This window comes from Kogia breviceps, chromosome 8, assembly GCF_026419965.1.
Source record: "Kogia breviceps isolate mKogBre1 chromosome 8, mKogBre1 haplotype 1, whole genome shotgun sequence".
NCBI classification, from domain to species: domain Eukaryota; kingdom Metazoa; phylum Chordata; class Mammalia; order Artiodactyla; family Physeteridae; genus Kogia; species Kogia breviceps.
The window spans coordinates 53,188,797-53,208,267 of NC_081317.1; the positions used below are offsets into that span (position 1 = coordinate 53,188,797).

General features: G+C 34.2%; 1 protein-coding gene across 4 annotated transcripts in view; it reads right to left on the minus strand.

The window, feature by feature from the left end:
• Positions 1-19,471, minus strand: part of FOCAD (focadhesin) — a 326,170-nt gene that overhangs the window by 177,453 nt on the left and 129,246 nt on the right. For all 4 annotated transcript variants that reach the window (XM_067041424.1, XM_059072504.2, XM_067041423.1 and 1 more), the window contains exons 12-13: positions 546-650; positions 47-148 (exon numbers count right to left, since the gene is read on the minus strand). In XM_067041424.1, coding sequence (XP_066897525.1) covers positions 47-148; positions 546-650 — 207 coding nt within the window. The remainder of the gene's footprint in view (positions 1-46; positions 149-545; positions 651-19,471) is intronic.

Sequence of the window (19,471 nt, forward strand, 5' to 3'; positions counted from 1 at the left end):
GAAAGGGACATGCTTACTACTCATACAAGTGTATATCTGAGCTTACTTGTTTTTCCCACAAAGAAGTCAACAAGCGCAAAGTGACAGCTTTTAGTTGTGGAGTGGTTCCAAGAAGTTGAATTACTCGTAGAATTTGTCCTATGCACACCTAGGAAACATTGAAAAAACTTTGTTTTCATAAATGCAAATGTGGATAACCCCAAGGTTACCAAAGGAACTTAAAAACCTCTTATTATAAAATAAAGACTGAAATGGAAGCTTACTATAATATTACCCATCTCCTCAGAGGTTGGAGATAGCTTTGGGAAGAGCTAGTTAGCAATTCTGGGGGCATAAAGACCCAATCTCAGACAATAGCCAATGAGAAAACATGATGAAAAAATGATTTTTAAAAATTAATTCTTAAATATTGTAAAAAAAAGTTTGGCCCAACAAGGGATGCAGTGATCACAGCAAAATTAAAGGGTCAAAATTTCACATGACAACAAACAAAATTCATGTCTCACTTTCTTTTTGCCCCAAAGTAAGTTGCTTAAGATACAAACCTTGTGAACACCAAGTGTAGGCAAAGTATACAAGATATCATTGTATAACACAGGTTCCAGTGGTCTTCCTAATTTGAACATCAAAACTGGAATCAGATTTGGTACCTAAAATGAATTTAAAGAACGTATAAATTATGCCTTTTAAAAGAAATCAATCTATAAAGCAATCATTATTTCATTTTTCTCCAAAGGAATATTATGAATATATATGAATTAAAAGCCTAAAAAAATGTCAGTTAGCCATTTCTTATTAACGGTAATTTCATAGTACCGCTAATATTCTATTTCTTTTATAATTACCTGTGAGTCCTTGTTCTAACCATTTATACACGTATACATATTACAGGGGGTTTTTGGTGTTAAAAAAATGCTTTTCTTAAACAACTATGACATTAACTCTCAGCAATACAAAAATAAGTAATATATATCCTGCCCTAAAGAAGCTTATAGTTCTAATGAGTAGCATAGTGAAATATTCTATGGTTATTCCAATGTAAAATAATTAAAACCAATTGTAATGTAAGGGGGTTAATGGACAAAAATTTTCCTCCACATTCACACTTCAATCCCTATGCATGACACAATAAAATAAGAAGAGCAAAATCATTTGTGGATCAAAGACTTAATATTGAGCTTCCCTGGTGGCGCAGTGGTTGAGAGTCCGCCTGCCGATGCAGAGGACACGGGTTCGTGCCCCGGTCTGGGAAGATCCCACATGCCACAGAGCGGCTGGGCCCGTGAGCCATGGCCGCTGAGCCTGCGCATCCGGAGCCTGTGCTCCACAATGGGAGAGGCCACAACAGTGACAGGCCCACGTACCGCACCCCCCCCAAAAAAGGCTTAATATTGTTAAAACGGTACTATTTCCGAAATACATCTACATATTCAATGCAATCCCTATCAAAATCCCAGGTAGCCTCTTTGCCAAAATTCAGAAATTGATCCTAAAATTCATTTGAAAACAAGTGATCCTGAAGAGCCAAAACAATCTTCAAAAGGAACAAAGTTTGAAGATTCAACCTTCCCAAATTCAAAATTTATTACAAAGTTACAGCAGTCAAAATAGTGTGGCACTGATGTAAGGATATAAATATAGATCAATGAAATAGAACTCAGAGTCTAGAAATAAATCCTTACATTTAAGTCAATAAATCAATTGATTTTAGACAGAAAGGCCAAGAAAATACAATGCAGAAAGAAGAGTGTCTTTGAAAAACGGTGTTTGATTTTGACAACTGTATTTCCATATGCAAAAGAATTAATTTGGACCCCTTCCTCACACCACATGTAAAAATTAACTCAAAATACATTCAGACCTGAATGTAAGAGTAAAAACTGTAAAGCTCTTAAAGAAAATATAGGAGTAAATCTTTGTGACCTTGAGTTAGGCAAAGCCTTCTTAGATATGACACCAAAAGCATGAGCAACAAAAGAAAACAAAACATTTCATCAAATTAAAAATATGTCCTTCAAAAGATGCAATAAAGAAAATGAAAAGAACAACCCACAGAATGGAAGAAAATATTTGCAAATCATATATCTAATGAGGAACTTACATACAGAATACATCAAGAATTCATACAACTCCATAATAAAGGACAAATAACTCAATTTTAAAAGAGCAAAGGATCTAAAGAGATACTTCTCCAAAGAAGATAAACAAATGGCAAAAAAACCCCACGAAAATGTACTCAGTCAGCATTAGCCACGACATAAATGCAAATCAAAATCAAATGATGCATGACTTCATACCCAATAGGATGGCTTGAAACCACAGCAAGTGTTAGCAAGGATGTGGAAAAATTGGGACGTTCATACACTGCCAGTGGGAAAGTGAAATGGTGCAGCCCCTTTGGAAAACAGTCTGACAGTTTCTCAACTGACTAAACAGAATAACCATATGATCTAGTAACTGTACTCCTAAGTACCTACCCAAGAGAAATTAAAACATATATCCACACAAAAACTTGCATGTGAATGTTCACAGAGGTATAATTAATAATAGCCAAACAGTGGAAACAACCCAAATATCCATCAACTGATGAAGGGATAAATAAAATACAGTATATCCATATGATAGAATATTATTCTGCCATGAAAAAGGAATCAACATGGATGAACCATGAAAACATCAAGTGAAGTAAAAGAAGCCAGTCACAAAAGACCACATATTATATGATCCATTTATATGAAATGTCCAGAATAGGCAAATCTATAGAGACAGAAAGTAATTGCTTAGGATCGGGGAGGTGTAGGAGAAAATGGGGAGTGATTGCTAATGGATACAATGTTTCTTTTGGTGGTGATGAAAATGTTCTTAAATTATCTGTCATTATGTTTGCACAATTCTGTGAATATACTAAAAGTCACTTTGTACACTTTGAATGAATTAATTAAATGGCATGTGAATTATATATTATAAATATATATAAAATATATTTTTTATTTTATTTTTATATTTTTCAATAAATATATACTACTCTATTTTAAAAGCATTAAGTGAACACCTACTATGAGCAAGGACCTCTACTTGATGGCGCAAAATGTAATGCCCCCCAATTTTTTTTTTCCTTATAGTGCATTTGACAAGTTAGTTGCCCAGAAATTGATAAATTTCCTCTATCTGCTGTAGTCTTAGAAAACTTGTTCCTTCTAAGCTTAGAAGACATCTATTTTAATTCAATCTCAAGAAGGAAAAAAAAAAATCCTCCTAACCCTACCAACAAAAAGGTGACAGTTAGGGCTTCCCTGGTGGCACGGTGGTTGAGAGTCCGCCTGCCGATGCAGGGGAAACGGGTTTGTGCCCCGGTCCAGGAAGATCCCACATGCTGTGGAGCGGCTAGGCCCATGAGCCATGGCCACTGAGCCTGCACATCCGGAGCCTGTGCTCCGCAACGGGAGAGACCACAACAGTGAGAGGTGCGCGTACCAAAAAAAAGAAAAGAAAAAAGAAAAATGAAAAAAGTGACAGTTAAACACTGACTCATTAATGGGCCTGACCATCACATACCACAGCGGCATTTGGAGCTACATATGTAATGGCTACAGACACACAACACACAGTCAAAATTTATGATGTTTTTAACAACTGCTGGGGCTCTATTGGAACAGAAGTTCCAGCACCCTCACCTTGAGCAAACGAAAGGAAACAAATTTTTGAATTGGCTTTTTAATTCCCCATTTTAATTAAAAAAGGTTATCTTAGATTGCACTGCACAGGTCTCAATGAATTACTCCTTCTGGGAAAATCTCTACCAAGACACTTTGACAGATTCTTAGTTCTGAGAAGGACAATCAGTACATATAGTGGCATTTTACAAAATAGTGTATTTAATTATATGAATTTTAACAAATGTTTTAATTATATTGTCAGGAAAGAAATAAAGTATTCTACTTATGCTAAAGTACACCTCCTTCATGATCCTCAGACCTAAAGAAGTATGTAAGGGTGTTTAGTTTTCTCTGGTAAGTTCAGAAATTAAAAAACAAAGTTGGAGGGCTTCCCTGGTGGCGCAGTGGTTGAGAGTCCGCCTGCCGGTGCAGGGGACACGGGTTCATGCCCCGGTCCGGGAAGATCCCACATGCCGCGGACCGGCTGGGCCCGTGAGCCATGGCTGCTGAGCCTGCGTGTCCGGAGCCTGTGCTCCGGAGAGGCCACAACAGTGAGAGGCCCGTGTACCGCAAAAAAAAAAAAAAAAAAAAAAAGTTGGAAATTTTTATAGCAAATAATCTTAGACTTAGATCTTGAGGCTATTCTAGTTCATATTAAATTCTCAAATCAATGGAAAAACAAAATAGGTGTTATTTCATTAGGAAAACATATAGATATATATGTGTGGAAAACATTTTTTGCATAAAGTCTGAGCTGTTGTTTTCCAAATGAAAAGACATATGTGTATTTATTGATTTACTTGAGATGTCATTATGGGCTCTTGATTCCTCTGCTCTTGAGTCTTCTATTCTCTGGAAGCAAAAAAAGAGAATGACTACTCTGCCTTTACCTTAAATTTAAAATAAGCTGGCAAGTGCCCTATAATTCACTGTCTCAAGACCTCCTGGTTTCATAAAACTCAATGTTTTCTCTCCCTCCTTCAGAATTCAAGTCCTTGATTTAAAAAATTTGATTTCAAATGATGGAATCGGGCTTCTCTGGTGGCGCAGTGGTTGGGAGTCCGCCTGCTGATGCAGGGGACGCGGGTTTGTGCCTCGGTCCGGGAGGATCCCACATGCCGTGGAGCAGCTGGGCCCATGAGCCATGGCCGCTGGGCCTGTGCGTCCAGAGCCTGTGCTCCACAACGGGAGAGGCCACAACAGTGAGAGGCCCACATACCGGAAAAAAAAAAAAATGATGGAATCATTAAGGAAACCCCTCCCATAAGACTATCAGCAGGTTTCTCAGCAGAAATCTTGTAGGCCAGACAGGCATACAGAATGATATATTCAAAGTGTAAACAAACAAACAAACCAAAAAACCCCAGCCAATTAAGAATACTATATCCAGCAAAGCTTTCTTTCAAAACTGTAGGAGAAATACTTTTCTAGATAAACAAAAGCTGAGGGAGTTCATTCACTAGGCCTCCCTTACAAGAAGTGCTAAAGGAAGTCCTTCAAGTTGAAAGGAAAGAACATTAGACTGCAACATAAAAATATATGAAAGTGCAAAGCTCAGTGATAAAGGTAAATGTATAGAAAAATACAGAATACTGTAATATGTCACTTTTAATACTAGAATAGGAGATAAAGACATCAATATAAATAGCTAACTATAAAGATATGTTAATGGATACACAACATAAAAAGATGTAAGTTGTGACATCAATACCATAAAGTGGGGTGGGGGTGAAAAAGTAGAACTTTTACATGCAATTAAAGTTAAGTTATTATCAGCTTAATATAGGCTATTATAACTGTAAGGTGGTTTCAGTTAAGTGCCATGGTAACCACAAAGAAAATACCTATAGAAGATACATAAAAGATAATGAGTAAGGAATCAAAGTATTTCACTACAAAAAAATCAACAAAACACAAAATAAGACTGAAAGAGAGGAAAAGAGGGACACTACAGCTATAATTCAGACAAAAACCAGTTAACAAAACGGCAATATTACGTCCTTCCTGATGTATAATTACTTCAAATGTAAATGGACTAAACTCACCAATCAAAAGACAGAGTGGCTAAAAGTTAAAAGACAAGATACAACTAAATGCCGTCTACAAGAGATTTACTTTATATTTCAGGACACACATAGGCTAAAAATAAAATGACAAAAAAAGATACTCTATGCAAATAGTAACCTCTAAAAGAAAGCAAGGATAGCATAACTTATACCATGCAAAATAGACTAAGTCAAAAACTGTCACAAGAAACAAAGACAAACATTATACAATGATAAAAGAGTCAATTCACCAGGAAGTTAAACAATTATAAATATATATGCACCCAACATCAGAGCAATATGTATGCTCAAATATACAAAGCAAACATTGACAGAACTGAAGGGAGAAATAGATACCAACACATATAATAGATTTCATTACTCCACTTTCAATAATAAATAGAATATCCAGACAGAAGATCAATAAGAAAACAGAGGACATGAACAACACTATGGACCAAATGAAACTAACAGACATATACAGAACATTCCATCCAACAGCAAGAAAATACAAATTCTTCTCAAGTGCATACACAACATTCTCTAGGAAAGATCACGTTAGGTCACAAAATAACAAATTTAAGAAGACTGAAATCATACTAAGTATCTTTTCTTACCACAGTGGAATGAATCTAGAAGTAAATATTAGTAAGAACACAGGAAAATTCACAAATACATGGAAACTAAATAACACACTGTTCATCAACAGATGAATGGATACAAAACATGTGACATACACACACACACCACACACACATATATATACATACACACAATGGAATACTACTCAGCCATAAATAAAGAATAAAATTTTGCCATTTGCAACAAAATGGATGGACCTGTATGGTTTACGCTTAATGAAATAAGTCAGACAGAGAAGACAAATCTGTATGTTATCACTTATATGTAGAATCTAAGAAATAAAACAAACTAGTAAATATAACAAAAAAGAAACAGATTAACAGATATAGAGGACAAACTAGTCATTACTGGTGGGAAGAGGGAAGGGGGGAGGGGCAATATAAGGATAGGGGATTAAGTTTATACAAACTACTATGTATAAAATAAATAAACTACAAGGATATATTGTACAGCACAGGGAAGGTAGCCAATACTTTATAATTACTATAAATGGAGTATAATCTATAAACATTTTGAATCATTATGTTACACCTGAAACTAGTGTAATAGTGTAAATCGACTATATTTCAATTTTAAAAAAGAAAGAAAAAGTATCTCAAATAAATACTCTAACCTTATACCTCAAGGAACTAGAAAAAGAAGAATAAACTAAGTTCAAAGTTAGCAGAGGGAAGGAAATAATGAAAATTAAAGCAGAAATAAATGAAGTAAATAATAGAAAAAAAATCAACAAAATTAAAAGTTAGTATTTTAGGACATCAACAAAATTGACAACCCGTTAGCTAGACTAAGAAAAAAAGAGAGAAGACTCAAATAAAATCAGAAATGAAAGAAGAGACATAACTGATACCAAAACAATATGATGGATTTTGAGACAATCATATACAATTATACTACAATAAATGGGATAACCTAGAAGAAAAGACTAAATTCCTAGAAATATACTTCTCACTGAATCATGAAGAAATAGAAAATCTGAACAGACCAATTATAAAGAAGGAGATTGAATCAGCAATCAAAACCCTCCCAACACAGAAAAGCCCAGGACCAGATAATTTCACATGTGAATTCTACCAAACATTTAAAGAAGAATTAACACCAATCCTTCTTAAACTCGTCTGTAAAAATTGAAGAGGTGGGAACATTTCTGGACTCATTTTATGAGACCAGCATTATTCTCATACTAAAACCAGACAAAGACATGACAAGAAAAGAAAACTACAGGCAAACATCCCTAATGAACACACATGCAAAAAGACTCAACAAAATACTAGCAAACAGAATTCAACAACACATTAAAAGGATCATAAATCATGACTAAGTGGCATTTATCCCTGGGGTGCAAGGATGGTTCAACATGAAAATCAATCAATGTTATAAACTACATTAACAGAATGAAAGATAAAATCACATGATCACCTCAATAGTCACAGAAAAAGTGTTTGACAAAACTCAGCACACATTCATGACAAAAACATTCACTAAACTAGGAATGGAAGAAAATCACCTCAAAATAATAAAGGCTCTATGACTATGAAAAGCCCACAGCTAATATCATACTGAAAAGTAAAAACGAAAAACTTTTCCTCTAAGATCAGGAGCAAGGCAAGGGTGCCCACTCTTGCCATTTCTATTCAACATAGTACCAGAAGTTCTAGGCAGAACAACTAGGTGAGAAAAAGAAATTAAAGTCATCCAAATCAGAAAGGAAAAAGTAGGGACTTCCCTGGTGGTCCAGTGGTAAAGAATACGCCTTCCAATGCCGGGGACGTGGGTTTGATCCCTCGTTGCGGAACTAAGATCCCACATGTCACAGGGCAACTAAGTCCGCGTGCCACAACTACTGAGCCCACGTGCTTCAACTAGAGAGACCACATGCTGCAACTACAAAGCCCACATGCTCTAGAGCCCACACACCACAACTAGAGAGAGAATACCTACACACCACAACTAGAGAGAAGCCTGTGTGCCACAATGAAGAGCTTGCATGCCACAATGGAGGATACTGCCTGCTGCAACAAAGATCCTGCGTGCTGCAACTGAAACCCAACGCAGCCAAAAAAGAAAAAAAAGAAAGGAAGGAAGAAGTAAAATTATCTCTGTGATAACATGATCTTATATGTAGAAAACTCTAATGATTCCACATACCAAAAAGTTAATTAAAATGAATAAACGAATTCAGGAGAGTTGCAGGATACAAAACAAACATTAAAAATCAGTTGTGTTTCTATACACTAACAATGAACAATCCAAAAAGAAAATTAAGGAAACAATCGCATTTACAATAGCTCAAAAAGAATAAAATACTTAGGAATAAACTTAACTACAAGGTTAAAGACTTGAATATTGAAAACTACAAAACATTGCTTAAAGAAATTAAAGACAATACAAATAAATGGAAAGACATCTTGCGTTCATAGATCTGAAGACCTAATATTAAAATGTCCATACTACCCATAAAAGTCTACAAATTCAATGTAATCCCTATCAAAATCCCAATGGAATTTTATTTTTGCACAATAGGAAAACAATCATAAAATTCATATGGAACCACAAAGGACCCTGAATAACCTCAAAGCATATTACAAAGTTACAGTAATCAAAACAGTATGATACTGGCACAAGGACAAACATATAAACCAATGGAATAGAATAGAGGGCCCAGAAATAAACCTATGTATATACAGTCAATTAATTTATGACAAAGGAGCCAAGGATATACAATGGGGAGAGGATAGTCTCTGCAACAAGTCCAGGGAAAACTGGATATCTGCATGCAAAAGAAGGATATTGGACCATTATCTGACACCATACACAAAAATCAACTCAAAATGAATTAAGGACTTAAACATAAGACCTGAAAGTATAAAACTCCTAGAAGAAAACATAGGGTAAAAACTTCCTAACTTTGCTCCTGGCACTGATTTCTTGTATATGACACCAAATGCACAAGCAACAGAAACAAAACAGACAGGTGGGTCTACTTCAAACTGAAAAGCTTCTGTACAGTCAAGAAAACATAGTAAAAAAAGGCAACATATGGAATAATTTAAAAAATTGCAAACCATATATCTGATAAGGGTTAATACTCAAAATATATCAGGAAACCCTACAATTCAACAACAAAAATATAAACAAACAAATAACCTGATTTTTTTAAATGAGGAAGGGACTTGAATAGACATTTTCCAAAGAAGAAATACAAATGGCCACAGGTATATGAAAAGATTCTTAAAATCACTAATCATCACGGAAATGCAAATCAAAAACCACAGTGAGATATCACCTCACACCTGTTAGAATGGCCATTATCAGTAAACTAGAAAATAACAGGTGTTGGCAAGGATGTAGAAAAACTGGAATCCTTGTACACTGTTGGTAGAACGTAAAATGGTGCAGTCACTATGAAAAACAGTATGCAGGTTCCTCAAGAAATTAAAAATAAAACTAACATATGATCCAGCAATCCCACTTCTGGGAATTCAGGACAGGCAGTAGTCTCTTTTAAAATTTATTCACAAAAAAACATTAACTGCTCAGTTGCTATTAGCTGCCTGTTCTGAAATAAGAGTCTTTTTTATTGAAACACAATTTTCTGTAATATTTTATGGAATTTAAATAAACTTGAATTGTTTGACTTGTTTAACTTGGCACTGTTAGTTTTTATAATAAAATACACATGAGTATTTTAAAATGTTTCAAATAACTGAAATATTTCAAAGGAATTGAAATCAGGATCTCAAAGAGATATTAGCACCCCCATATTCACTGCAGCATTATTCACAATAGATAAGAGATGTAAATAACCTAAATATCCATCAGTGGATGGATGGATAAATAAAATGTGGTATACACATACAATGGAATATTACTCAGCCTTAAAAAAGGAAATCCTGTCATATACTACAGTATGGATAAATCTTGAGGACATTATGCTATGTGAAACAAGCCAGTCACAGAAGGACAAATATCACATGGTTCTACTTGTATAACTATCTAAAGTAGTCAGTCTTAAAAAAAGAAACTAGAATGATGGTTGTCAGGGGCTGTGGGAAGGGGGAAATGGGGACTTGCTGTTCAATGGGTACAGATATTCAGTCTTTCAAGATGAAAAATTGTATACAGTATACCTAACATTTTGATAAGAAGGTATATTTCATGTTACGTGTTTTTCACCACAATTTTAAAAAGAACCATGGGATTATTTTTTAAGAGTCAGAAGAGTCTTGCTGAGTTCATTTAGGTAAATTACTTCATATTACAGATGATGGAAGTGAGGCACAGAGGGATCACAAAGTTAGTTGGTGGCAGAATGAGGATGGAAGTCGACGTCTCAGTTCACCCCTCTATTCTATCCTGGCAGAAATGAAAATGACAGAAGATTCCAGGCTGTACATAATAGGATAAAGAGCTATTATGTAAATCTTCTCCCTATAATCAGACAAAACGTACAGAAAAAGTAAGCAGGAGAGACAAAAACCAGTACCTACCTGGAGTCAATCATATAAAGAACAGAGTAGGAAAATTTAACTCTGGTTTCCACGAAAAATATCCATGTTGGCAACACTGTATGAGGCTACACAGAAAGTAGCATAATCTTTCAGAGAGTTCTATAATGAAAATCATGAGTAGTGCTATCCACTTATAAATTGAGAAGTACAATAGGCTTTGTTATTATTCATTTTAGTTTTCAGATGAGAGATGTAATAAATGTTTACAATTACCCTCTTTTTTAAAAGCATGAGAGACTCATACTTTAATACTATATAAGAGATATAGCTATAAATTAGTATTAAAAATTAAGATACCAGTGAAAAAAATTATTCAAGGCATGATCATCTTATGGAAGTAAGAGACAAAAATCCAAAGTAATATCTGGTTTTCTCTAACTTTTTAGACTTATGTTTTATAAAACTAGACCTGAACTACAAAAGCACATTCTTAGATCATATTTTATACATATCCTTAGATAAGTGCTGTACCATCTTTGCACAAGACTCTCTCCTGTGAAAAAATGGAAGTAATCTATGTACACAAGTGTATTTGCCATTTATAAAATGGTGGTAAGATAACAGTATGTGTTAAATTAGAAATGAAAAGATAAAACATGAATTTTTAAAAAATTTTTTATTGAAGTATAGTTGATTTATAATACTGTGTTAGTTTCAGGTGTACTACACAGTGATTCAGAAAAACATGAAATTTTATAAAACAAAGAGTGAATATGCTAGGATGGTACATATAAAAACAAAAGCATAAATACATTCTTTAATAATTTTAACATTGAAAGAAATTTTTTAAAATTATTTATTCTACAAAAAAGGGGCATAATGTACTATGATTTTTTTTAACATTAGTTAATTCCACCTTCCTCAATTATTTGACATATCTACTTTGGTATCTACTTATTTAAGTAATACAGTGAAAAGCAGTCCATTGAGGGACGTACTGAAAAACTAATCGTTTCCTTTACTTGTAAGGAATCTGCAGAAACACAGCAACCTTACAGAAATGTAAACACAGTATAATTTTTTTCCTTCTGTGGTTCATATTATATTTATATCACAGCATTATAATTAAATAAGTGGTCTAGGGTCTTGAAGTTTAACCTTTGAGAGTCAGATAAGGTCAAGGGAAGATAGGTATCTAGAAGATTGCCCCCACTGGGCAATCTTCTTTCTATCTGATATTCACTCTAGCCTTATTCCAGTTCAGCCTGATCATCTGATCCATAATGACTCCTCCAACAGTAACAGCTAACATCTATTGAACAGCGACTGTAAATGCTCTCCTTAGCACTTTATAGGAATCATGATTATCATGTTTGAAATGACAAAATTGAAGCTTGTAAAGGCCAAATAATGTGCTCAAGGTAACAGAGCTAGTACATACTGGAGGGAGCACTAGAGCAAAGCAATTTAACTCTGAAGAGTCCAGGTGCTTGCCACTTTGCCTTACCAGAAGTAGGGATGGCATCTTCCTCACCTTTGAATCTTAGGTTCCAGCATACCCTAAGTGTTTTTAGAATGCATAAACTACTCCTAATTTCTTTGTCGGCTCAAATTCTATTTGCAAGATGGATCTTATAATAGTGTTGCAGCTATTTCATTCTGTATCCAATTATTAAAAGCCTACCACTTGCAAAGAAAAGTACTTAAAGATAGTACTCTGACCAAATTAACTTTGAATCAGAAAAATTTACCTGTTAGGTAAGTGTTACCAGGATAACAAAATGTTACCACCACATCTTCAGAATCTGAGGTTAAGAATTTCCCAGTACATAGAAAAATAAGTTCAGCAACACAGGAGCTCCAAGTATGGAAAAAAAGAGGAAATACCACAAACTAGAATGGATAAAGTCAAGTATCATATCACTTGAGGAGTCTGAAATACCTGGAAGAAAATAATCATGACCTTTCTCAACCTAAACTTAATTTCTAGGTTAGCCTCCTTAGTCTTCTGAATTTAATTATCTCTCAGAGTCTGGCAATTTATGTATTTAGAACATGGTATAAGAGAACTTAAATTATAAAGTAATAGTCACACTATTAGTATGTAATCATCAGTGGGAAAAAGGAGTATAACCACAACTTCTTTCAATTGCTAACATTTTAACAACTTGCTATAAATGATAACTATAATGACTGAATTCCTAAAAATATAAAATTTCCTTGCTAAAAAAAAGTCGGTTTTACATTTCTATCATGGTAAGATCTAGATCTTTGGTTGTCTGACTGGTAGAAAAAAAGTGAAAAGCCAATATCCTGTAAGTAAAGTATAATGTGTGTATTTTTCCTTTCAATTTGGTACAGTCGATTTCTACTACTGTATATGTCACTGACAATGAGTCTTAATTCGGAGAGTTGAAAGAAGGAGTCTGAATGCCCTCCAACAATGAGATATAATTAAATACAGCTCAGCGAGATAAGTAACTATGTAATAAAACTAGAGAGAGTCAATGCTTTGAATTTATTAAAATAGTACATTGCTCAAGGATCCCAAAGCTATGACAGTCAGATCAATTTACTGGAATATGAAAAACTATGCAAGACTGACAATGGTAAACATGAGCAAATTCATACTACATTTGAGGGAAAAAAAGATTAAATGGTCAATAAAAATTGGCTGAACATAAAGTATGACTCCAAATCCTCACTTTCCTTCTTCAGTGACAAAAAACCTTTGAAGTATAAATAAGTGGTAGATATTTCATACCATGAATTGTATTTAAAAGGTCCCAATTCAGTCTCAAATGAAAGCCTTAACATTAAATAGGGTTTACATGAATAATGGTAAACAAATGACCTGACTAGAAAGCTATATTAACCAAAAAGATTCACACGCAGAATGAAGTAAAATTAATGAAAAAAGCCAGAAACATAAAAAAGGATTAATATAAATGTCTTGCAACAATGAATAAGAAGACATTCAATTGCTTGGAGTAGACAGTGTATTGTTAAGGACTGACAGAAAACAGATTTAGTAAACTCCTATCCTGCATAATCTTCTGCAACAAGGAAAAATATTAGACTAGAGATGAATGTTCCTAAGAAAACACTGACCGTGACACCCATAATAGAAGCAGACAGTACAAACCAAAAGAAAAAAAAAAAGATGATGATGATTAATCCATGAATGGTTTTTAGAAAAACTGATTATTAATGGGGAGGAGAAATCCTAACACATTACCACGTAAGAAAAAATTTCAAATGGATTCAGGAATTAAATATCAAAGAGAAATAATGATTAAAGAATCTAGAAGAAATGTTAAGTGAATATTTCCATGCCCTCTAGAAAAAAAATAGCTCACTATGCATTAAAACAATGAAAGTAAAGATGGCTACAATTCAAGAACATTTAGAAAACAAAAAAAGCCACTGAATTTAAACACATATTAGCACAACAAAAAAGTTCAACAATAGTTGAAAGATAAAGTTAAGGAAATTCTCAAAAGCGGAGTAAAACTGTAGACAGAAGAAAATAGGGGAACAAAAGAAAAGAAAAATATAAGACCAGTACAGAATTCAAGGTCCAAGCAAGAGAAGTTCTAGAAAGAAAGAGCAGGGTCAGTAGAGGGAAAGAAATTAATTACAAAATAACAAAGAAAATTCCCCAGAATTCAAGGACCTGGATTTCCAGATTAAAAGAGCCACCAGTTATCCAGTACAACAGAGGAAAAAAGATTCACACTAACCATTGGCATTGAAATTATAGAGTATCGGGGCAAAGAGAAGATTCTGAAAGCTTTCAGAGAGGAAAAATAAAAACAAAAATTAGGTTCACATAAACATATACTCAGGACTTCAGGAATCAGAATAACTTTGGATTTCTCCAAAGCAACACTGCAACCTATAGAAGCAGGGGAAGAAAACAAACAAGATTTTGAAGAAAAATGGGTCCCAATGAAGAATTCTACACCCAAACTAACCCAATCTCTGCCACATAGTAAAGCACTCACTAACAGTCAGCTATGAAAAAGAACACACACACACACACACACACACACACACACACGCACAGATTTTCGACCAGTGATTTGATACTTGAAATAAAGAATGCAAAAATTCTTTAGATACATAAAGATTTCCCCCTCCAAAATCGACACAGCACATACATCTAAAACTCAAAGAGAAAAAGAAAAGGAGCGAATAAAAACTTTAAATCTCACTACTAATTTTTAAAACTGAAAATTATAACAAGATAATTTTCTCACATACTAAAGTTTAAAATATTTTAAAATTCTAAGACAATGTAAACATACAGTGAAACAGATATTCTCACACAATTATGGGGGAGTAAAAGGTGATACAATGTTTCTAAACAGAAAAATTTCAAACTTCATTTAAGAAGTTTAGCTCTAATCTGGGATTTGCTTCAAAATAACAGTTCTGAGTTGGGGACTGGAGAGTGGAGAGTACAAAAGATACAGGCCAGCTACGGAATGATAACTGTTGAGGCTAAGGGATGGATTCATCAGGTTTATTATACTATCTATCCACTTTTGAATATGTTTGAAATTTTTCATAATAAAACATTAAAAATCTTCTAATCTAGGAGTCTCATTACATAAATTTTTTTTAAATCAGAAATTCAATAAAATTTAGGAGACAAGATTCCTCCCAATATACATACAATATCAGAGTAAATCAGCTAAAAAAAAAAGCAAAACACAATAAAAACCTCCATGTTATAAAATACCAATACAATGTGCAAAACATATGCCAGGAAAAAAAAATACTGTAAATAGAATTTGTTGTTATAACCACAAAGAAAAAAGGGCAAAGAGAAAGAGAAAACTCTGTGTTCCTGTACTACAGAAGAATTGAACACAGACAAGTTACCTGTGACTATTTAAAGGGTAACATATAAAGGACAAACTAGGTTTGTTTCACGTAATCCCAAGGCCCAAACTGAAGGGCATATTTGGGTTTAATATGCAAAAGAAGTTTTAAGAGAAATTTTTAGAGAATTGAGTGGGATGCCTCAGGAGGCACTAAATTTTCTGTAACCAGAGGTGCTCAATAAGAGAATGATAACCACCTACTGAGGAGATGTTTAAGGTATATATATATATATATTTGATATACTCAAATATCAAAAAGGAGAATATGAGAGGAAATTGTCAGGACCTACTACTTAAAAATATAAAACACAGCCCAAATTAATTAAGATTTAAGTAAATATTTGTGCAGAAAAGAGTTAACATAGCAGGCTTGAGAATGGCATCCTTAAAAAGCCTGCTTGCAAAGTTAGCCTTTGGGTAGAGTCTCAGAAAATGGATTTTGGGAGGGTTCCTACCACTCTTTACTGATAGGAATGTACCTAAACTGTTTGTACGAACACAGTATACAACACTGTGCCTAAGCTGACCAGCCCCCAATAAAACCCTTGGGCACAGATCTTTAGTGTGCTTCCATACTAGACAACACTCCACATGTGCTGTCACAATTCCATGCTGGAAGAATTAAGTGCATTTTGTGTGACTCCACTGGGAGAGGACTTTTGGAAACTTGTGCCCAGTTTCTTCGGGACTTCACCCAATGAACCTTTGCCCTTGCTGATTTTGCTTTTACCCTTTAGCTGTAATAAATCATAGTTGTGTTTGCAACTAAATACTGGGTCCTCTGAGTCTTTAAAGCAAATCAACAAACCTGGGCATAGTCTTGGAGACCCCTGATCCAGTATCATTTCCTACTCTGCTTTACAAGTAACTAGCAATTAAGAAAACAAAATGTTACATAGGATTTTTTAAAAGAAGAACTTCTAGAATATTTCTCAATCAACAGCAACAGTAAACTCTCCTATGAGTTATACACCTAACAATCAAAAATATTTGAGGGACAATTGCACACTGGGTGTTGTGTTAGGCTTTACGACCCAACTGAGAAGACAGTCCCTGTTCTCAAGTAGTTTACAGTCTAGTCAAGGAACTCACAATTTAAATCTCCATCATTATTGACTGAATAAGCGAAACTCAACTTTGAAAGTTAAAAGCATAGAAAATAATTTCTACAGATAGAAATTAAGATATAAGAACAAGAAAACAGTTCAATCTTTGATAACTGCAAATACTAAATAGTATAATAATGACTGCTTTTCATTCTTCAGAGGAAGGGAGTGATTCTAGGGCTGGGCTGCCCAACACAGTAGCTACCACCCTCATACGGCTATTTACATTTGAAATTAAATGAATGAAAATTAAATAAAATTAAAACTCCAGTTCTTCAGTCATATCAGCCAAATTTCAAGTGCTCAAAAGTCACATGTGGCTAGCAACTACCATTTTGGAAAACAGATTACAGAACATTTCCATCATTGCAGAAAGTTCTATTGAACAATGCTATCATAAAAGGCTGAGGTGCCCAAGAATTCCTCAGTTGTCTACCACCACATTATCTGTAATGGCAACAACAGTAACAAAAAGAAACACAGACACCTTAAATATCTATCAATACGGAAACAGTTACGTACATTAAACTGTTGATACACCATAATACACCAGCATCCTTCAAAAACCATAAATTACACCTGTAACATAGAAAGATGGCTATAACGCATTAATGAGAGAAAAGCACAAACTGCAAAGGAGCATATATTTAGTATAACATAAAGGCTTTCTGTGCATATGTGTTTATATATATTTGGGGGGTCAGAGGGGAGAAGGTTCATTAAGACAAATATATTTGTTTACGAATACTTGTACATACTACTATATTGTTTGGATACATACTACAATTACATATTACAAGAATATTACTTTCGTAAAATAAAATATTTTTATTTATAATAATAAATGTAATTAATATAGTAATGTTGTTTTACTAAAGTTATTTTCAGCAGTATTTCAGTATGTGACGGGACTGAACTGGCTATTAAATGATGAGAAGCTATAGGACTAGTAGGCAGAAGAATAGGAAGTAAACAGGCAGCATTAGGACCTTGCAAAGGCTCAGTGGAGGAATGAGACAGACTGCAGATTTCCTGCCCAAAGACGGTTCATGTCGGGGAACAAAGTCTGATCATGCTTCTCCCCTGCCTTCTTGCTCAGCTTAGTTTTCAAGGCAAATCTAGTCTTTCTTGCCTGCTGAACCTTGTATGTGCCTCTCCTTTTTCAAACTGATGGTTCAACTATTCATGTCCTAACCACGAAAAATAGTGTTTTACAAACATGAAAAATGTTTAAGGATAATAGAGTAATTGTTTGCCACTTTCTGGGCAAAGAATATCCTAAATATTGTTTGTCGCTCTAGCTTTGTAAACACCTTTATTTCAGTATACTTTGGGTAACAGTTATTCATTCTCAAGAGTGCTGCCCACACTAGTCTGTGAACACCTCACAGGTAGCAACCCTGCTCCTATTCTTCTTTGAATTTGCCCAAGACCACACGTATGGCAAATACCCCTGAACACTAGCTGAATTTAACTCGAGACTGACTAAAGGAGGAAGAAAAAGTTAACAAACTGTGAAGTATCGAGACTGACTACTTCCACCCAAAAAACATCTGCCTGACAGTCCATCGCCCTCTTAGTACCACCCTGAAAACCCCATTTTAAGAATTTGTTCTAATTATACCATAACTTTATAAAGAATATGATGAAATATCCTTTCAACTGCTTTCTTTAATACTCTCCACCTGTTCTTTCCTTTTATCAATGCACCATCTAATTATGATCTTTGTAAACCTAGTAAATAAAGACTTTTTATAGTCAATTTTTAAAAAAAGAATTATAGTTCTTAACCATTTTAGGTTTTTATTTCACTGCAGAGACTGTGAGGCTATTTTAGCCAAGTAAAGCCAATGAGATGAGTATTTCTAAATACTTGGTACATTTATATCAAAACAATGAGAATTGGGATTCTTTTTTTTTTTTACTGTACCTACCTGTGTACTATTCAACACAGTAGCCACTAACCACATGTGGCTAATCAGTCCTTAAAGGTGGTGAGTCTGAACTGAGATGTGCTGTAGGGTAAAATACACACCAGATTTGGAAAGTTTTGTACCAAAAATATATATGTATAAAATATTTCATTAATAATTTTATGTTGATTACATATTGAAATAATGTAGTTTCGTATATATTGAGGTAAACAAAGATATTTTTAAATTAATTTCACCTATTTATTTTCACTTTTTAAAAAATGTGGCTACCAGAAAATTTAAACCTATATATGTGGCTCGTATTATATTCCTATTGAACAGCACTATTCTCTATCCCCTTTATGCATCTAAAGGTAGTTTAAAACACATACACACGTGCACACACAGGCACAATGAAAACAGTTAATGTCTCTCTTTTTAGGTAGCGGGGAATAAAGAATGACAATAAGCCTCAGATGGGCAAGGAGCATGTCTATCTTGCAAAACAGCATAGCACTACTCCTAGAACATGAGGTAGCAGATAAATAATTGTGAAATAAAAGAAGTTATAAAAATAAACTACAATTTTAATAATGTATAACTTTTATTGAGCACTGATTATAAGCCAGGTATTATACTTTGGATTATCTCATTTAATCCACCTGATGAATTTAATGAGGTGGATTCTTCTATTATTCTCATTTTAAAACTGAGAGAACACAGGTATAGGCAGAATTATAACAAATCTCTAGTATATTTTGCAATA